The 16,568-nt window shown below is 57.9% G+C and overlaps 1 protein-coding gene across 1 annotated transcript; it reads right to left on the bottom strand.

Moving 5' to 3' along the window:
• Positions 1-2,494: 2,494 nt before the first annotated feature.
• NTN5 (netrin 5) lies at positions 2,495-10,285 on the bottom strand. The gene is made up of 8 exons (XM_031961754.1): positions 10,039-10,285; positions 9,638-9,681; positions 6,809-7,502; positions 3,982-4,170; positions 3,733-3,882; positions 3,435-3,488; positions 3,248-3,328; positions 2,495-2,861 (listed from the first exon to the last, which is right to left on the bottom strand). Exons 1-8 carry the CDS (start codon positions 10,283-10,285, stop codon positions 2,536-2,538), a joined length of 1,785 nt encoding a protein of 594 aa, XP_031817614.1. The 3' UTR covers positions 2,495-2,535.
• Positions 10,286-16,568: the final 6,283 nt, after the last annotated feature.

Raw genomic sequence — 16,568 nt, 5'->3', positions numbered from 1 at the left:
AGGCAATTGGGGTTAAGTGACTTGCCCAGGGTCACACAGCCAGGAAGTGTTAAGTGTCTGAGATCATATTTGAACTCAGGTCCTCCTGACTTCAGGGCTGGTGCTCTATCCACTGCACCACCCAGCTGCCCCTTCAGTATCTTTCTTGACTTCTCCCCCATTAATCTTGTCCTGACTTTGTCACTAATTGTGGGGCTGACTTGGATTCTCACAAGCTGGTCCAATCCCCTTGTGGACTTTTGGAGACGAGAGAAAATCAAAGGGAGTCATAGAGATTAAAGGGCCCCAAGAGACCTGATGCAGGAACTCCAGAGACAAAGTGGTGGAGATGGCTCAGAGAAGAGAAGCATTCGAGCAGATAATAAACTAAAACCTGATTGGACCGGGGCCAAGCCCAGTGGTCTGCATTTCCCCGCTTCCCACTTTTTCCTATATAAATGAGAGCCCATATCTGAACCATCAGCTTTGTTTCTTAAAAGTTTGTTTACCATTTTTTGTTTTAAAAGTCTTCCCTGGTGTTGGAGGGGATGTGGGAAAACTGGGACACTGATACATTGTTGGTGGAATTGTGAACACATCCAGCCATTCTGGAGAGCTGTGAAGATCGCGTATTTTTAAATCAGCAGGAGTCAGGAATTCAGGTTAGGGGAAAATCATCAGTCTTTATTCTCAGTGAAGAAGGATCGGAGGTGGAAGAGAATTGGTGATAGCAATGTGTGTAGCTGAGTCAAGAAGCTAGCTAGACCCGCAGCCACACAACCAGCAGCTCGGAGTATGGAACCCAGGCCCAATCTCCCCCAGCTTCTCTTCCTGTCTCCCTCTGCCTCCACCCACCAAAATCGTCATTTCCTATACAACACATCAGGACTTGCACAGAGAGTGGGCGGGGGCCATTCTTTATCCAATCATGTATATTAATAGAGTATAGCCCAATTACTATTTAGCCTCACGTACTTGGGACCTCAGTGCATCAACTCAAACCTCAGCCCATTACAGAGAGCAATTTGGAACTATGCTCAAAAAGTTATCAAACTGTGCAGACCTTTTGATCCAGCAGTGTTTCTACTGGGCTTATATCCCAAAGGGATTTTAAAGAAGGGAAAGGGACCCATGTGGGCACGAATGTTTGTGGCAGGTCTCTTTGTAGTGGCCAGAAACTGGAAACTGAGTGGATGCCCCTCAATTGGAGAATGGCTGAATTAATTGTGGTATATGAGTATTATGGAATATTATTGCTCTCTAAGAAATGACCAGCAGGAGGATTTCAGAAAGGCCTCGAGAGACTCATAGGAACTGATGCCGTGTGTGGTGAGTAGAACCAGCAGAACATTGTACACAGTAAGAAGATTATGTGATGATCAATTATGATCAACTTGGCTCTTCTCAACCATGTGGTGATTCCGGGCAGCTTCAGTAGACTTGAGCTGGGGGATGCCATCCACATCCAGAGAGGGGACTATGGAGATGGAGTGGGGAAGGAAGTAGTATTTTCATTTTTTATTTGTTTGTTTTTTCTTTCTCGTTTTCTTGCACAACATGACAAGCAAACGTGGAAATATGTTTGAAAGGATTGCACATATTTAACCTGTCTTGGGGAGGGTAAGGAAGGGAGGGAGCAAAATTCAGCCCGCAAAGTTTTACCAAAGAAAATGTCTGGTGAAAACCATTACATGTACTTGGAAAAATAAAGTACTATTTTAGAAAAGAGTTGAGAAGGGCAATTGAGAAAGTCCTGGAAGGAGGGAGATTTTGGAAGCCTGGGTTTTTGCCAGACTGAGATTTCAGACAGTCACTGATTTCCCTTTACAAGTTCCTAGCGCAGAGGGAGCACATTTACCAGTTTCTCTCCGGACCAGTTAATTCGCTGCTTCAGAGCCCAGGCAATATGGGATCAGAGTCTCCTATTATTGGGGGCTGGTTTGAAAGGAAAACTGATCCCCAGAGGTGGCAGCTGAAGGGAAAAAAACTAGGCCTCGAGGAAGGAGCAGCCCACCCAAAAGAAGCCATGTGGTGGGCGCAGCAGCCCTGGGGGGGGGGGGGCTCCCTGGTCGGGCGGGGGGATTGGGGGAGAGAGATCTGGGTTCAAATTCAGACTCCTTTGCTTGCGGGCCGGGTGCTTTTGAACGAGTCATTTCCTTCTCTGGGAAATGACGAAGTTGGACGACAGACATTCTTCGACAGAAATTCGCCCCGCCCTCACCAGCTCCAGAGTTTCTCTTAATTGACTGGATTTTTCGGAAGCCCGCAAGGGCTCAGCCTCCCCAGGATGTCAGCGGGCCGTCCTCCCGCCCCTTCCCATCAAGGATGCCCCCTCTGTTCTCCCTCCCCCTCCCAGCACCCCCTAGTCTCCACTCCACTTCCTGCGGGATCCAGACACGGACCGCCCCTCCCCCAGGCCCAGCCCCCCGGGGCCCTCTCCTTCCGTGATTCCCGGCCCTGGTGCCCACAGAAGACTCGGGAGGAGGGGGTGAGGAGCGGCTACTTTATTGGGGATGGCTGCGAGTTCTAGGCCGGGCGCACCAGTGAGCAGCGCTCTCAGGAGCAGCCCCCGGCCCGCTCCTCCCGCTGCCGCCTCCGCAGGGTCTGCGCCCACTGGGGTCTCCAGGGCAGGGCGCGCCCACGGTGATCTAGCACCAGGCGGGTGGGGTCGGGCCCTTCGGGAGGCCCCCCCAGCAGCAAGTAGACCGCGCCAGGCCGGAGGGTGAGGCAGCCACAGAGCAGGTCGGCGCGAGGAACCCAGGCATCCTGTGCTCCCGCGCTCAGGGGCTCTGCCCGCTGCTTGTACACGGCCAGAACGCGGATCTTTAGACGCCACCAGGCCGGGCCTGAGGCTTCGGCGGATTGCACCTGAGCTCGAAGAACTGAGGAGAGAGCGGGGGAAAGTCAGACGATCCCCTGGGAGCCCTCGAGCCCTCCCCCTGCTCCGCTTCTGGGGACCCCCTCAACTCAAGCCTCGGCCCGTTTCTCCCCTAGTCAGACCCCAATGGACCCAGGCGGCCTCTCCTCCCTCCTGGCTCCTTCAAGTGGGAAAGGCCCCGGGCCTCCTCGTAGACCCAGGCGTCCCTGTTCCCCTACCCAGCTCCAGGGCCTTAGGCTTTCTTTCCCCAGCTTTGCCTCGGGGGATACTCGGTCTCTTTAGGCGAGTCCTGCCCGGATCCAGAGAGAGGGGGATGGCCCGAAGCGGGGCAGGGCTAAGGACCCGGGGCTCCCGGACCCCGCCCGGCCCAGCCCGGGCCCGGGATCTCACCGTAGGCCTGGCGGCAGTACTGCTGCAGACTCATGTGAACTCGAGCTTCCGACACGTTGCAGAGGCTCTGGCACGTCGGGTCTGCGGAGAGCCCGGGAGGTGAGCGCCTCCGCGGCCCCTCCATGGTCCCTGCTCCCCCGCCCGGCCTCGCCGGGTTCAGAGACCAAGCCCTGGGGGACCCCCGTACCTGGAGTGTAGACACTAGGGGTCGTGGCCTCGGTGGTTGTTATCTCTGGGATCCCTGAAGGAAGGAAAACAAGCAGGAGGGAGCGAGCCCTAATCACTCGGCCCAGAAGCAAGTGCTCACTCAGGACCGGGTGTTCCCGTCCCAGTACATGCCCTTAGGCCTCGGGGACCCAGACGTCCCCCCTCCCAGCCTCTGTTCCTCAGGGACCCAGACGCCCCTCCTCCCAGTCTCTGTTCCTCGGGGACCCAGACGCCCCTCCTCCCAGTCTCTGCCCCTCCGGACTCCTCCTCAAACTCACGTTGACAGGGCAGACGGATAGAACGGCTCTGCTGGTAGCCGGCCGCGCAGCGGTCACAGGAAGGGCCAGTCACTCCGGGCTTGCAGGGACACTGTCCGTTGGTCTGGTTGCACTGGGCCCCGGTTGCACCGATTGGGTGGCACTGGCAGGCTGGGCGAGGGGGAGCTCTCGGTGACTCGGTTCCCCCCAGAGCCCCATCCCGGGCCCCCTCCCAGCCCGATCCCGCTCACGGCCGGCGCCGGAACTCACCCCGGCAGGCTCTGCGGCTGGAGAGGGGCTGCTGGGGGTCCCGCCAGTAGCCCCGCTCGCAGTAGTGGCAGTGGCGGCCCGCGGTGTGGTGGCGACAGCGTTCGCAGACGCCCCCGCTCCGTCCTCCGGACAGCCGGAACACCTCGGCGTGGAAGCGACAGCGTCGCGCATGCAGATTGCAGGAGCAGGCTGGGGGGGGGGGGGGGGAACAGTAGTCAGGTACCGAATGGGCCCCTCGTCGGCTGCCCCCCCCAGACCCCGGGAGAGAGGCCACGTTGGTCTCTAGGGGCCCTTGGGTCGGTCTATGGGTTTAAAAAGTCTATCAGTACAAAGAATGACCGGTGGGCGGGTGGTCTCCGAGGGGGCAGATCCGAGGTCAAAGCTCCATTAAGTTCCCGGAGAGTGAGCTGCTTCTGCGGGGGGCGGAGCTCTCCTGACTCTCTGGAGCCGAGTCTGCGATAACCTGTCCGAGGGTTTGCTACAAAATCTGCAGGGATGTGATTTAGGAAAGAAGAGGAGGAGAAGGGATCCTGACAAGGAGGAAACACTGGAGTGAAGCGTGTGTAATGGAAAGGAAAATGCAGCTCAAGCCTCCTTCAAGAGAGCTCCCGTCCCAGGGGCAGACGCGGCTGTCGGGACTCGCCCTGCTGAGCAAGCGCTTATTACTTGGGGGATGGCAGAGAGAGAGAACCGAACGACGAGGAGGAGCCTGGGGCAGTCGGAGAGGGGGCGCGGTGGGCTCCATGAGGGCACAGCCGAGTGTCCACAGGGGCTGTCCCGCTGGCAACTTGCACCGGTGTCCGAGAAGTCAGGGCTGGATAACATGGAGGTGGGGAGTCCAATGCATAGAGAGGGTCATTGAACTCAGGCCAGCGGATGAAATCAGAAAGACTATGGAAGGAAGAGGATCCAGAAGAGATCTCGGGGAGCGGACCCCATTTCTAAGGGTGAGAGATGGGGAAGGAGTCCCCAGAGAGCAGCAGGCAGGGAGAAGAATGGGGAACCGGCAGTATCACCGAAGGCAGGAGAGAGGAGCATTAAAGAGAATTCATCAGAGTAATACTTAGTAAGTGCTTACTCCCCCTCCTCTTTCCAGGAGAGGAAGTGCTCGGGAGGGTCAAAAGTTGGAAAGAGACGGAGGAGGACGGGGATCGAGAAAAGATCATTGTCTTAAGCAGTTAAGTTATTGATAACATTTTAAAAAGCCTTTTCTCCAGAGCAGAGTCCAGGCCAGGAAGGAGCTGCTGAATAAATGGGAGGGAACTCAGACAATAAATGGGGACTGTTCTTTCTAGGAGCAGCAGGAGGGAGGAGGAAGTATCGGGGGATGGCCCGGAGGAGTCAGGGAAGGTGTTTGTTGGGTAGCGGATCCTCGATCACATTCGCAGGTATCCAGGAGACGCTGGCAGATGGGGAGAGAGAGGCTGACGATTTGAGAGTGGGGATGATGGATGGGACGAGCTGTCACGGGGGATGGGGAGGGGCGGGAGCGAGGTTCCGAACGGAGGCGCCCGCCTGGGTGAAGAGAGGGGCCATCTCTTCATCAGAGACTGGAGCGATGAGGGAGACAGGAGACAGATGATGTAGAGATGTTCTGCTGTGTGGGAGATGAGAGAACACTCGAGAGATTGCCTTGGCTTGCTTAGGGGAGCAAGAAGCAAGGTCATGCCTGCTGCCAGGATTGGAAGGGGGTGGTGCAAGGGAATCTGAGGAGAGGAAGAGATGGGTGGCTACGGAGAGCAGGCAGAGAATGGCACTCAATGGATTATGGGATTGCCAAACAGCGGCGAGGGGTGAGATCGGTGGAGATCAGATCTGAACTTGTAGCGGGCGGAATGGGCACAATTTTGTGACTTCCGCCAATAGCTTGGGAGTTAGGGTAGAAAAGAGAACTGTAGGGGAGGCCCATGCTTGCTGGGAGGGTCACAAGAACTGGCAGATTTTCCTACGGAAATTCACGGTTGAGGAGTGGTACGTGGTTGAACCACTGAGTCAGAGCTGTGAAGGACGAGGAAGCAGCCACCGGAGAGAGGAGGAAACCGGGACTCCCGGGACTCTTCACCATTCGTGTCATCAAATCTCCATTCTCCCCCTCAGGACCCCAGGCTTCCTCTGCAGGTTGATCTTCCGAATGCATCACTGCTCCCTCTCTTCCGACCACTGCTTCCTTCACTCCATCATGTCCACTTTTTGCTCTCAATCTTTCACTCAGCTTTCCATTCTCCTGCTGAGCCAGCCACTCTCTCCTCAAGTATTTCACACACCACCCCCTCCCCCACATGTCCACCTCCTCCCTCAGAGATTCAAAGGCCCGCTTGGCTGCAGAGACCTACTCCCAGTGGGGAAAGCAGCCCAAGAGGGAGGAGAGAGCGTGGGGAAGGGCGTGGGAACCCGGGGGGATGAGGAACGGGAGAACATGTTACTGAGAAGCGGAAGGTGGAGCATGGGGGCGGGGAGGGCGAGGCAAGTAAGAGTGGGGGAGAGGAGGGACCCCCGAGGGCGGGAGGGGACAAAGAGGCAGTTTGACGTCACGCTTCGGGGGTTCTCACTTAGCCCGGGGCAGGATAGGAAACTCCGAACTCTGAGGAGGAAGAACCTGCTGGGAAGGAAAGCGCAGAACCAGGGAGCTGAACGCGGGGAAAGAGAGGCCGGAGGCTTATGGGCAAAGAACGGCAGCCTGAGGGGAGGACGAGGCTGGGGAGAAGAGCCTTTGGGACCACTGCCCGAGGGCGCCGCTCCGCTGGGCTCGGGTGTAGCGAGGGGTGGGAGCTGAATCCGGGGTGCCGGGAGAGGGCTGGGAGCGGGCGCCCGCGGGGCTCACACTCACGCTGACACGCGAACGGCTGCTGCGGGGTGGCCGGCCTCCAGGGCCAGTCCTGGTGAGACGGGAGGCAGCTCTCGCACCCGGGCCCCGTGGTGTGGTGGCGGCAGCGGCAGCGTGGGGGCTGGAGGCGGGCGGCGCAGCGGGCGGCGTGGCCGTGACACTGGCACCGGCCGCGCACGGTCACGGACGCCAGCGCCTCCGGGGCCCCCAGCTCCACGCGCAGACGGACCGCTGGCCGGGGCTGGGCCGGGCCGAGCTGGGCGCGCAGAGTCAGCTCGGCAGCCGGGCCGCCCCCCGAGCTCCAGAGCCTGGCCAAGGGCCACCAGGGGCCCCCCGCGGCGCCCTCGCCGCTCGCCGCGGCCAGGACCCGGGCGCCCGCCACGGAGTGGGCGGCGGGTTGGGAGCAGAAGCGCAGGCGGACCGAGGTCAGGAGGAAGGGGCCCCCGAGGGCCAGGCTCAGGCTGCTGCTGCGGTTGCTGGCTCGGCCGCAGGAGCCCCCGGTCCAGGCCAGGAGGGCGGTCGGGGGGATGCAGAAGCGCGCTCGGCCCTGGGCGTCCGAGCAGTGCTCCCCCTCCCCCAGGGCCAAGAGGACGAGCAGACCGAGGCAGAAAGTCAAGTGCATGCTGGCGGGGCCTTGGACCTGGAGGAGACACAGTCGGGCGTCGGGGAGCGCGCTCCCCAAGGCCCCGGGAGCCACCTACCCCCCCTCGGCCCTCCGGCCAGCCCTAGGGGCGCCCCCAAAGGGACGCGTGGGCGAAGCTAGAGTAGGGGCCTAGCCTCCCCCAAGCGTCCCTTTTCCATCTTTTAGCCCGAGGCCCATTCAGGTACCCAGGAGTCCCTTCCCCAGACCAGCCCCGCCCCCGGGGGACCCGGCGCCCCTCCTCCTCCCCCCACCAGGGACCCAGTCGCCTCCTCCCGTCCCCCAGCCGGCCCGGCTGCCCAGTTCTGGCCTCCCTCTGGTTTTCAAGCGCGGAAAATGATTCCATCTGGGGCGCTCCGTGTTTACCTAACCCAGGGGGGAAAGAACGCGGGCAAAATCGAGAATTTCACTGGAGCTAATCCCTGGCTTAACACCCTGCAGCTAGTGATGTGACGGGACCGGGCTTGAGGCCGGGGAGCTCCGGTTCCCCAGAGCCCACACAGACACAGCGAGGGCGGCGGGCAAAAGACTGGAGGTGGCTGAGAGAGGAAGAGGGGGGAGACTCCCAGAGGGGGGGGGGAGAGAGAGCGATTGGGAGGCAGAGACGTCGAGGTCCGAGACACACAGACACAAAAAAGAGAGACGGGAGGGGAGGGGGGGAATGCGCAGAGGGGAAGGCAAAAAAGAGACAGGGATTGTGGAAGGGAGGAGAGAAAAAAGTACGGACAGAAGGAGAAACAGAGGGGAAAAAACTGTGAAAGGGATAGGCGGACAGACACAGGAAAAGAGGGAAAGAGACAGACCGCGAGGAGAGACAGAGACACAGAGATATATAAAAGATACAGAAACAAGGAGTCAGAAACTGGGGGGGGGGGGGAGAAGGAAGCAGAGCCAGAGATTCGGGGAGTAAATAAAGGTAGGAGAAGATGGGGGTCAGGGACAAAAGGATTGGGAAGGACCCGGGAAAAGGAGAAAAGAATCTGAGCTGGAAGCAGAGGCTCCGGACACACAGGGGGAGCAGAACGGGGAGAAACAGGGGGAGGGCTAAAGCTGGAGCCTGAGATGCCACCGGAAGGGCTGGGGAGGGGGGGGGAAGAGGGATAGAGGGACAGAGATGGAGTTGGATGAGACCCTAAGGAGAGAGATGGAGGAATAGAGATTGAGACAGACTTGTAGGCAGGAGATGCAGAATGGGAGAAACTCAGAAGGAAAAGAGAGGCAGAGAGAAAGGAAAAGGAAAGGGAAGGAGCTGGACCCAGGGAGAGGGGAAACAAAATGTTGGGGAGTGGAGGGGGAGGAAAAGAGGGATGGAAAGGGAGAAAGAGGAGAGATGAAGACCGAGGGAAAGAGAGGGAAGGGGGAAGAGAAGGGAAAAAAAAAAAAAAAAAAGAGAGAGGGGAAATGAAGAAAAAGGGAAAAAGGGAGGGGCAAAAAAAAATAAAAAAAAAGGGAAACAAAGGACTGAAAAGGAAGAAAAAAAAAGATGAAACAAGGGAGGAAAAAAAGAGAGAGGAGGGAGAAGGGAAGACAAAGAGGGGAGAGGAAGGGATGAAGGGGGAGAAAGGGGGAGGGAGGGAAGGAGAGATGGGAAGGAAAAAAGAGAGGGAGGGAAAGATGAAGACAGAAAAGGAGGAAAAGAGAAGGGGAAAGGCAGAGAGGGGAAAAAGAGAGAGGGAAGGGAAGACAGAGAGAGGGGGAGGAAGGAGTGGAGGGGGAGAAGGGAGGGAGAGGGAAAGAGAAAGAAGGAAGAGGAAGGGGGAGGGAAAGAGATGGAGAGAAAGATACTAAAAGATAATGAAAGCAAGAGGTAAAGAAAGGGAGAGAGATATACAGAGAGACAGAGACAGAGAGAGGCGGGGGGGGGGGGGGGGGGGGGGGGGGGGAGGAGAGAGAGAGAGAAAACCAGAGGAAGATTCAGATGAATATGGAGGCAGACACCCAGAGCCGGGCCGATGGGGAGGGGGTAGATCTGAGGATCACAAGCAGAGGCGGGAAGGAGGCCCAGCCAGCCCAAGGCAACCAGCCCCTGAGCTGTCCTGACAGCCCGTTCCCACGTGGGGCCCTAACCTCTTTCTCCACACCCTGGGCACGGAGGGGGGATTAACAGCAAGTCCTCACCCCCAACCCCCCAATCCCTCCTCGCCGGCTACAGCTCAGGGTCTCGGGGAGGGAGGGAGCCAGATCGGGGCTACCTGGGCCCCTGACAAGGCCGAGGATGGGGATTCAGGTTCTTGGTCTGGGAGAGTGGGAAGAAGGGGGTGCCCACATGCATGGGCCCTGGAAGGGCAGTATTAGGGGCCCCAATTCCTGATTCTTGAGGGATGAGAAGTTGGGCTCCTAAGGCCTGACCCAGACTCTTCTCAAAGCTTTCTCTGATCAGAGAAAGTCCCAGAAATCCAGGCTGGTAAGCTCTCGGCTCCCCAGAATGAATGGGGACTTTGAGGGAACCCCCAAAAGGGCCAAGAAGCGGGTCTTCTGGTCTAGAGTCACTGAGGAGAGCGGAGGTAGAGCCGGGTCCCGAGACGGGCCGGCCCCCTTTTGTCCTCCCGGGCCCACCCGAACATCTGGCCGGCCCGGCCCAGCAAACACTCACCTAGGATCCGGACCTCCCGTCCCGCGCAGCCCGCCTGTGCTCTGAGGCCCGGAGTGGCTGGGGAGCTGCGGGGTGGGATGGGGGGGTGCTGGGTGTGGCCACCCCGGGATGGGGGTGTGACGTCATCCCCCAGCCCCCAGGCTGATTTCACGCCCCAGCTTTCCCCAGTAGGCAGATGTTGGAGGCCTGAGGCCGCCATCTCCTTTGGCATCCAGGAACCATTTTTGGGCTTCCTGGACACAGGCATCCGGGCCCGAGCCCCTGACTCTTAGGGACCGCGGACATCTGGGACCCCAGCTTCTGCCCATTCGTGAGTCCAGATGTGCAAGTGTCCAGGCCCGGTCCCCTCAGGGAAGCAGGTGTCCGGGCTCTCAGCTCCCGCTCCCTCAGCCACCTAGTCCCAGCCCCCACCGAGTCCAGCCCCTCCCCTTAGGGAAGAGCCCCTTTCCCTTCGCAGACCCCCTGAGTTCCCGTCCCCGCCCTCCGCTGAGCCTCCAGCTTCCCCGGCTCCCCCTCAGGCGAGCTCCCCTCCCTCCAGGAGCCAGCGGCCAGCAGAAGCCCCTTCCCGAGCCAGGGGTTCTCTGCCCCCCGCGAGTCAGAGCTACCTCCTGTGAGCCAGGCGCCTTCCCCAGGCAGAGGGTGCAGGGAGCAGAAACGAAGCCCCCCAGTCTGCTCCCCCACGGGGCTCCCGGTGCAGGGCGGGGAGGGGGGGAGAGAAAACGGCAACAAGGCAGAAGGAAGGGAGTTGGGGAAAGGCCCCTTGCGGAAGGTGAGGTCTTAGCCCAGGCCCCAAGAGTCAGGGGGAGAAAGACCCGGGCCCCAGGGACAGGGAGAGAGAAACCCAGGACAGGGAGAGAGAGGGACCCAGGCCCGGGGACAGGAGGAGAGAGAGTCCCAGGCCTGGGGGACAGGGAGACCCAGGACAGGGAGAGAGAGGGACCCAGGCCTGTGGGACAAGGAGACGGAGGAGTGATCCCCAGGCTGCTGCTCCCGGGTCACGGAGCAGGGAGAGTCGGGGCAGGCTGGCAGGAGGCTGGCAGGAGGTTGGCAAGCTCGAAAGGGGCCCGGAATGGCAGAAGGAGGTGACCTGGTTAGCCCCGGAGCTCAGCAGGGGCCACATGGCAGTGGGCAGAGCATAGAGCTCACTGTGGGGAGGTCGGAGACCAGGACAGCCCTGGGGGGAGGGGAGGGGTCACACAGGGGGGTGAGGGAGGGACAGGTTGGGAGCCCTGGGAGATGAGTGGCAGCCCCAGCACAAAGAGAGAAGACAGTTAGTAAGAGGGAGAGACTGGAGGGAAAGAGAATGCGTTCCACTTTGGACACAGTCAATTTAGGTGTCTATGAACACCCAATTTGGAGAAGCTGGGTAGTGCAGTGGGTAGAGCCCCAGCCCTGCAGTCAGGAGGACCCGAGTTCAAATTTGGCCTCAGACACGTCCTGGATGTGGGACCCTGGGCAAGTCATTTCACCCCAACTGCCTCAACAAAAAAAAAAAAAAAGGGGGGGGGGAATTGGGGACCAAATCAGGGAAGAAACTCCCTGAGATCCCGCAGCCAATCAGTGAGATGAAAGGCTGGGCTTGCGCTCTCTCTGAGAGTTTCTCTTAGTTTGGAGAGTAATTTTTCAGGGGGTGGGATGGGAGGCAGAAGGAAATTCATCCAAGTTCCCCCGGAGACGTTTTTGTCTCCTTCCTCTGACTGGCAGCGGCTGTTGCTGTTTTCTTTGCTTTCTCCGCGCCTAGCCCGGTGTCTGGCACATAGTGGGTACTTAATAAATGCCCACTGATGGACAAGTGTGCGCTTTAGGAAGGCTGTTTTGAGAGCTGAACGGAGAGGCCCAGAGGGGGAGAGAGGACTCTGGTCGGGGCCAGGCTGAAGCCCAGAGGAGGGGGGGGGCACAGCCAGCGGAGGGGGGCGTCCCAAGGATGATGAGAAGGTGAAGTCCCGGGCTTATGTCACAGCTCGGGTGTGGGGGGGGTGAGAGCAGAGCTGGAGAAGGACTTGTGAGGAAGACGGAGGAGAGGTAAGAGACAAGGCAAATGGCCCCGGGTGCTCTGGGAGTCTCCCATGGGCCCTTGGGGCCTCCGGCAGCACGAGCTGCCCCCGCGCTGGGGCTACATCCCTGAGTCTGCCCCAGCCAAGATGCCGCCACGTGAGGACGGCCCCGGATGCCTCAGAACCAGCCGGAGTCGGGACAAGCAAAGTCCTCGGTCTTTATTCTTGGTGGAAATGAGGGGAAAGGACCCAGGAATCTCCCTCCCCCCCTTCCTCTCTGGCCGGAGTCACTGTCCACGGTCTCACGCCGCCCTCGGTCCCGCCTCCCAGTCTCTCTATACATGGACAGAGGAGCCCGCGCAGAATGGTGGGAGGGGCCATTTTCCAAGCACGGGCTTGTAGGGATTGTCCAATAAGTGACCAGCCTTAAGTGCTCGGTGTCCGACCCCGGGGCAAGGACTCGAGCGTTTCAGCCCTTTACAGCTTCCGCACAGGAGGGAGGGAGGGCGAGATCCCGTGCCTGAAGCCGTCCTCCAGGCGTCCCCCTCTGGGCATCCGGGCCAGGAGAGCCCTGGCAGCGCCGGGCAACCCAAGGTCCAGCGGCCGAGGAGAGGGGGCTTGGGAGGAGACCCCCCCCCTCCCCAGCTAAGGGAGCCACGAAGGCCGCTGTCTGGCCCGGCTCGCGCCTGGCTGGGGGCCTTGAATGGCTCCGGGGCTGGTCCTGTTCCAACCTCAGCTGTCCTGCTGCTGGGGGGGGGGGGACCTTCAGCAGCCCCAGTGGGGTCTCTAGGGCAGAGGTCCAAGCTCCCAAATCGTTCTCTGCTTCTTGCCCCAAAGGGAACAGCTGATAGCGGCGGAGGGAGAAAGGGAGACCTGGCTTCTGTTATCTCACTGCAGAGGGGTTGCCCTCCCGTCTGCCAGTGAGTGTGTGAGTGAGTGTGAGAGTGTGAGTGTGAGAGAGTGTGAGTGAGTGTGTGAGAGTGAGTGTGATAGTGTGAGAGAGTGTGTGAGTGAATGTGTGAGTGTGTGAGTGAGTGTGAGTGTGTGAGTGAGTGTGTGAGAGTGTGGGTGAGTGAGTGTGTGTGTGTGAGTGAGTGTGAGAATGTGTGTGTGTGTGTGAGAGTGTGTGTGAGTGACTGAGTGTGTGTGAGAGTAAGTGTGAGTGTGAGGGAGTGTGTGTGAGAATGTGAGAGAGTGTGTGAGTGTATGTGAGTATGTCCTTGACCCATCGCCAGCCTGAGGCAGGACAGTAACTCACACGACGTGCGTGGGACAGCGGGGACACTGATTACCAGGCCCCGGCGAGGGCACCCGCGGGACCCCGCGGCGCCCGGAGCGCGAGCCCCTCCCCCGCCTGCCCGTCCTCCCGAGGCCTTGGGCCGGAGGAGGGATGAGCCGAGCAGCCAGGGTGGGGGCGGGGAGCCGGGAGCACAGCCTGCTCCGGCGGCCATGGCGGCCGCGGCCTCCGACGGTTCATTAAGGAAACGCGCCCTTGTGCTCGGAGACCCCAGGGACGCCGCTGAAACGTGTCAGGAGGAAACAGGAAGCCAGGAGCTGCCCACAGGCTGAGCCCAGAGGACTCTCCAAGGCCGACCCCCCCTCCCCACCGTGGAAGTGTCTGTCGGGGACTGGAAGCTGCGGGGGACGGTGCTCCCGTGGGACGGTGCTCCTGTGGGACGGTGCTCCCGTGGGACTGGGGGGTCCCCAGCCCCTCCCTCCCAAAGGTGGCAGCTCCGACTCGGATCTGCGGCTCTCCCTTCAGAGGGAACGGGCGGGGGGGGGGGGGGCAGGAAGTCCGAAGCCCCAGAGCGCGAGGGTCAGAGCCTGCGATTGTCCCCCGCTGCCTTCCTGTTTATAAACGTCACCCGGCTGAAGTGGCTCCTTGCGGCTAGTCTGGGGGGGTGGGGGTGGGGGGAGCTGCTCGGGAGAACGGCTTTGGGCTCCTGCAGGCGGCCCTCGGGGCGCGGGGGCGGGTCCGCGGGCTCTCACGAGAAGGGGTCAGCCCGGCACATAGTAGGTGCTTTGTTAGTGCCTGCGGGTTTATTGACCCGTTAGTCAGTCACAATGTCGTGATCAGGTGCTGATAGAAGGAGAAATGGCGCCTCTGCTGATGACGCCGCAAGCAAAGCCAGCAGAAACGTCCGTGGGAATCTCCCCGGGAAAACTCCGGCCGGTGGGGACAAGCGGGGCTGCACTGAGGACGTCACGTTTGTGTTTCTGTCGCAGTGAGGTCACCGTTGTTCACTCTCCCCTGGAAGAGAAACAGGTGCAGGGATGTCTCCGCAGGTGATGAGAGAGAGAGAGGTTTCTTCAAAAACACATTGGAAGTGAAGGACTTTTTTTTTAAATTAAAGTTTTTTATTTTTCAAAACATAAGCAGGGACAATTCTTCAACCTCAGCCTTTGCAAAACCTTGTGTTCCAATCCCCCCCCCCCCATGTAGGTTAAAGGTGCTAGAAATATGTGTTAAATCCAACATGTGCGCACATATTGATACAATCTATCTTCATGCACCAGAAAATCAAATCAAACCAGAAAAAAAAAAAAAAGAGAAACAAAATGAAATGCAAACAGTAACAAAAAGAGTGGAAATGCTACTTTGTGAACCACACTCAGTTCCCACAGTCCGCTCTCTGGGTCTAGATGGCTCTCTCCATCACCAAACCATCGGAGAAAGTGAAGGACTTTAATGTGAAAACAAAGAAGTCTCCCAAGAAGCAGAGGGAAATCCTAAAGTATATGCAGTGGATGACGAATTTGCCCCAAGAAAAGAAAGGAAAACCAAAGGCTATTGAAGGATCTGAGCTAAGAGGACTGTCCCTTTCCTGCTCAGCAGTCAATCGGTTATTGAGTTAAGTTTGCTTTGTTTGGAGCTTTAAAAGAAACCGTTATTCTGATACAGAGTTCGAAAACAATCGCTGTTGTTCATTTTGATTGCTCTGGAGAGATGAGGATGCCAGCCTTTTATAAACGTGGTACAAATGTAGCTTACTTATCATTATTATGGACATAAGAGGGGAATTGGGTGAGTTCACAACTCAATAACTCGGATAATCACTCAATAATCACTCCATAACCCAGACAACCAGCTGCAAGCCTCCGAGTGACACAGGACTGAGAAAACCAGAGGAAGAGATATAATGGGATTGGGGGGAAAAGTGCTATTGTTTGGTTTAACTCCCAACGCTGAAGACACAGCTCATTGGTCTTGATCACCAAAAACCCCTCAAGATCTCCATTGTTTATGAGTGTTTGGAAGTCGTTTGAATGTGACAAACACTAGAGAAAACCAAGTTCCAGAGTATCTTTCCAGCTCTGCATCAAGACCCCAAGGAATAGGCAGCCTGGGACTGATCACACTCAAGAGAAGCAGCCTTCCAATACCTGAGTGATAGATGGAACCTAGAACTGGCCTCTTGGGGATCAAAAAAATGGAACAAAAGACCCAACTTTCCCTGTATGAACGTGTGCTCCTTGTAAATGAAGAAGGAACGGGTATCTTTTGGATGGATACAGAAGGGGTGTGTGGATGGCAAAAAGAAATGTAGTTTTCTTCTATGTCCAAAAGATCATTTTTCTACACTAGAGAGTCAACTTTGGGAAACAGAAAGAGGGCCAGGAATATAGGTCTGGGGACTTGATCCTAGACTAAATCACCACTAATTGATGCAGGAAATGGGAAATCAGGGTGGCATCAGGGAAAGAGGGAACTGTATTTTCACTGTAAACATTTGTTATCCCACTTCCTGAGACCAGTGTCAGTAATAAGTAAGTCCAAGATGTCTGCTTCCAAGGACTGAAGCAAGGTGGCAATTTGGAGGAAGAACTAACAGGAAACTTGGTTATTCAGAAAATCTTGGAGAAACTTAATACTTTCTGCAGGCTGATCACATGCGGGGAACTTACCTTCTGGAAGAGAAAACTCCGAGACAGCCCGAAGCCTAATCTCCCCCGCCCAAGGCACAGGGAGTGACAACCCATGGAGGGCACGCAGCTTAATGGGGGCTTGTGGCCTTATAACTAGTCACTGGCTATGACAGACGGAGGCAGCAACCAAGGGCTCTGGAACTCCGGGGGTTCTAAGTCTCTCAGTGAGGTGCAATAGAGACCACTCGGTGTTGGTTATAGGAAAACCCAGGACAACACAGACACACACACAGTCACACACAGACTCACACAGTCACACTCACACACACTTCTAGAAAGGTACAAGCAGAGACAATCCCACCCATTGGGTTGTATTCATTCTATTCGATCCAACAAATGTTGAGCAGACTGTTCTGGGCAATGGACGCCTTCTTTGCTCTCCAGGAGTGTGTCCCAGGTACCTTTGAAGATGGAGCTGGAGACCCCCCCCCCCCCAACCCTAGTAGCTAGGTTGTTGACAAGCTTCTTGTTCACGTACGGCTTGGACATCATGGTCTCTGGTCCCTTTCTATCCTGGGGGACCCAGAATGCCTGTCTGCGAGCTCCCTGAGGACAGAAACCCTAAACTGGGGCTTCCTCAGCCCCTCACCCTAACACTGTGCCCATACC

Source organism: Sarcophilus harrisii, chromosome 3 (genome assembly GCF_902635505.1).
Source record: "Sarcophilus harrisii chromosome 3, mSarHar1.11, whole genome shotgun sequence".
Taxonomy (NCBI): Eukaryota; Metazoa; Chordata; class Mammalia; order Dasyuromorphia; family Dasyuridae; genus Sarcophilus; species Sarcophilus harrisii.
The sequence above is the reverse complement of the archived record's forward strand: the minus strand, read 5'-3'. Positions and strand labels throughout refer to the sequence as shown.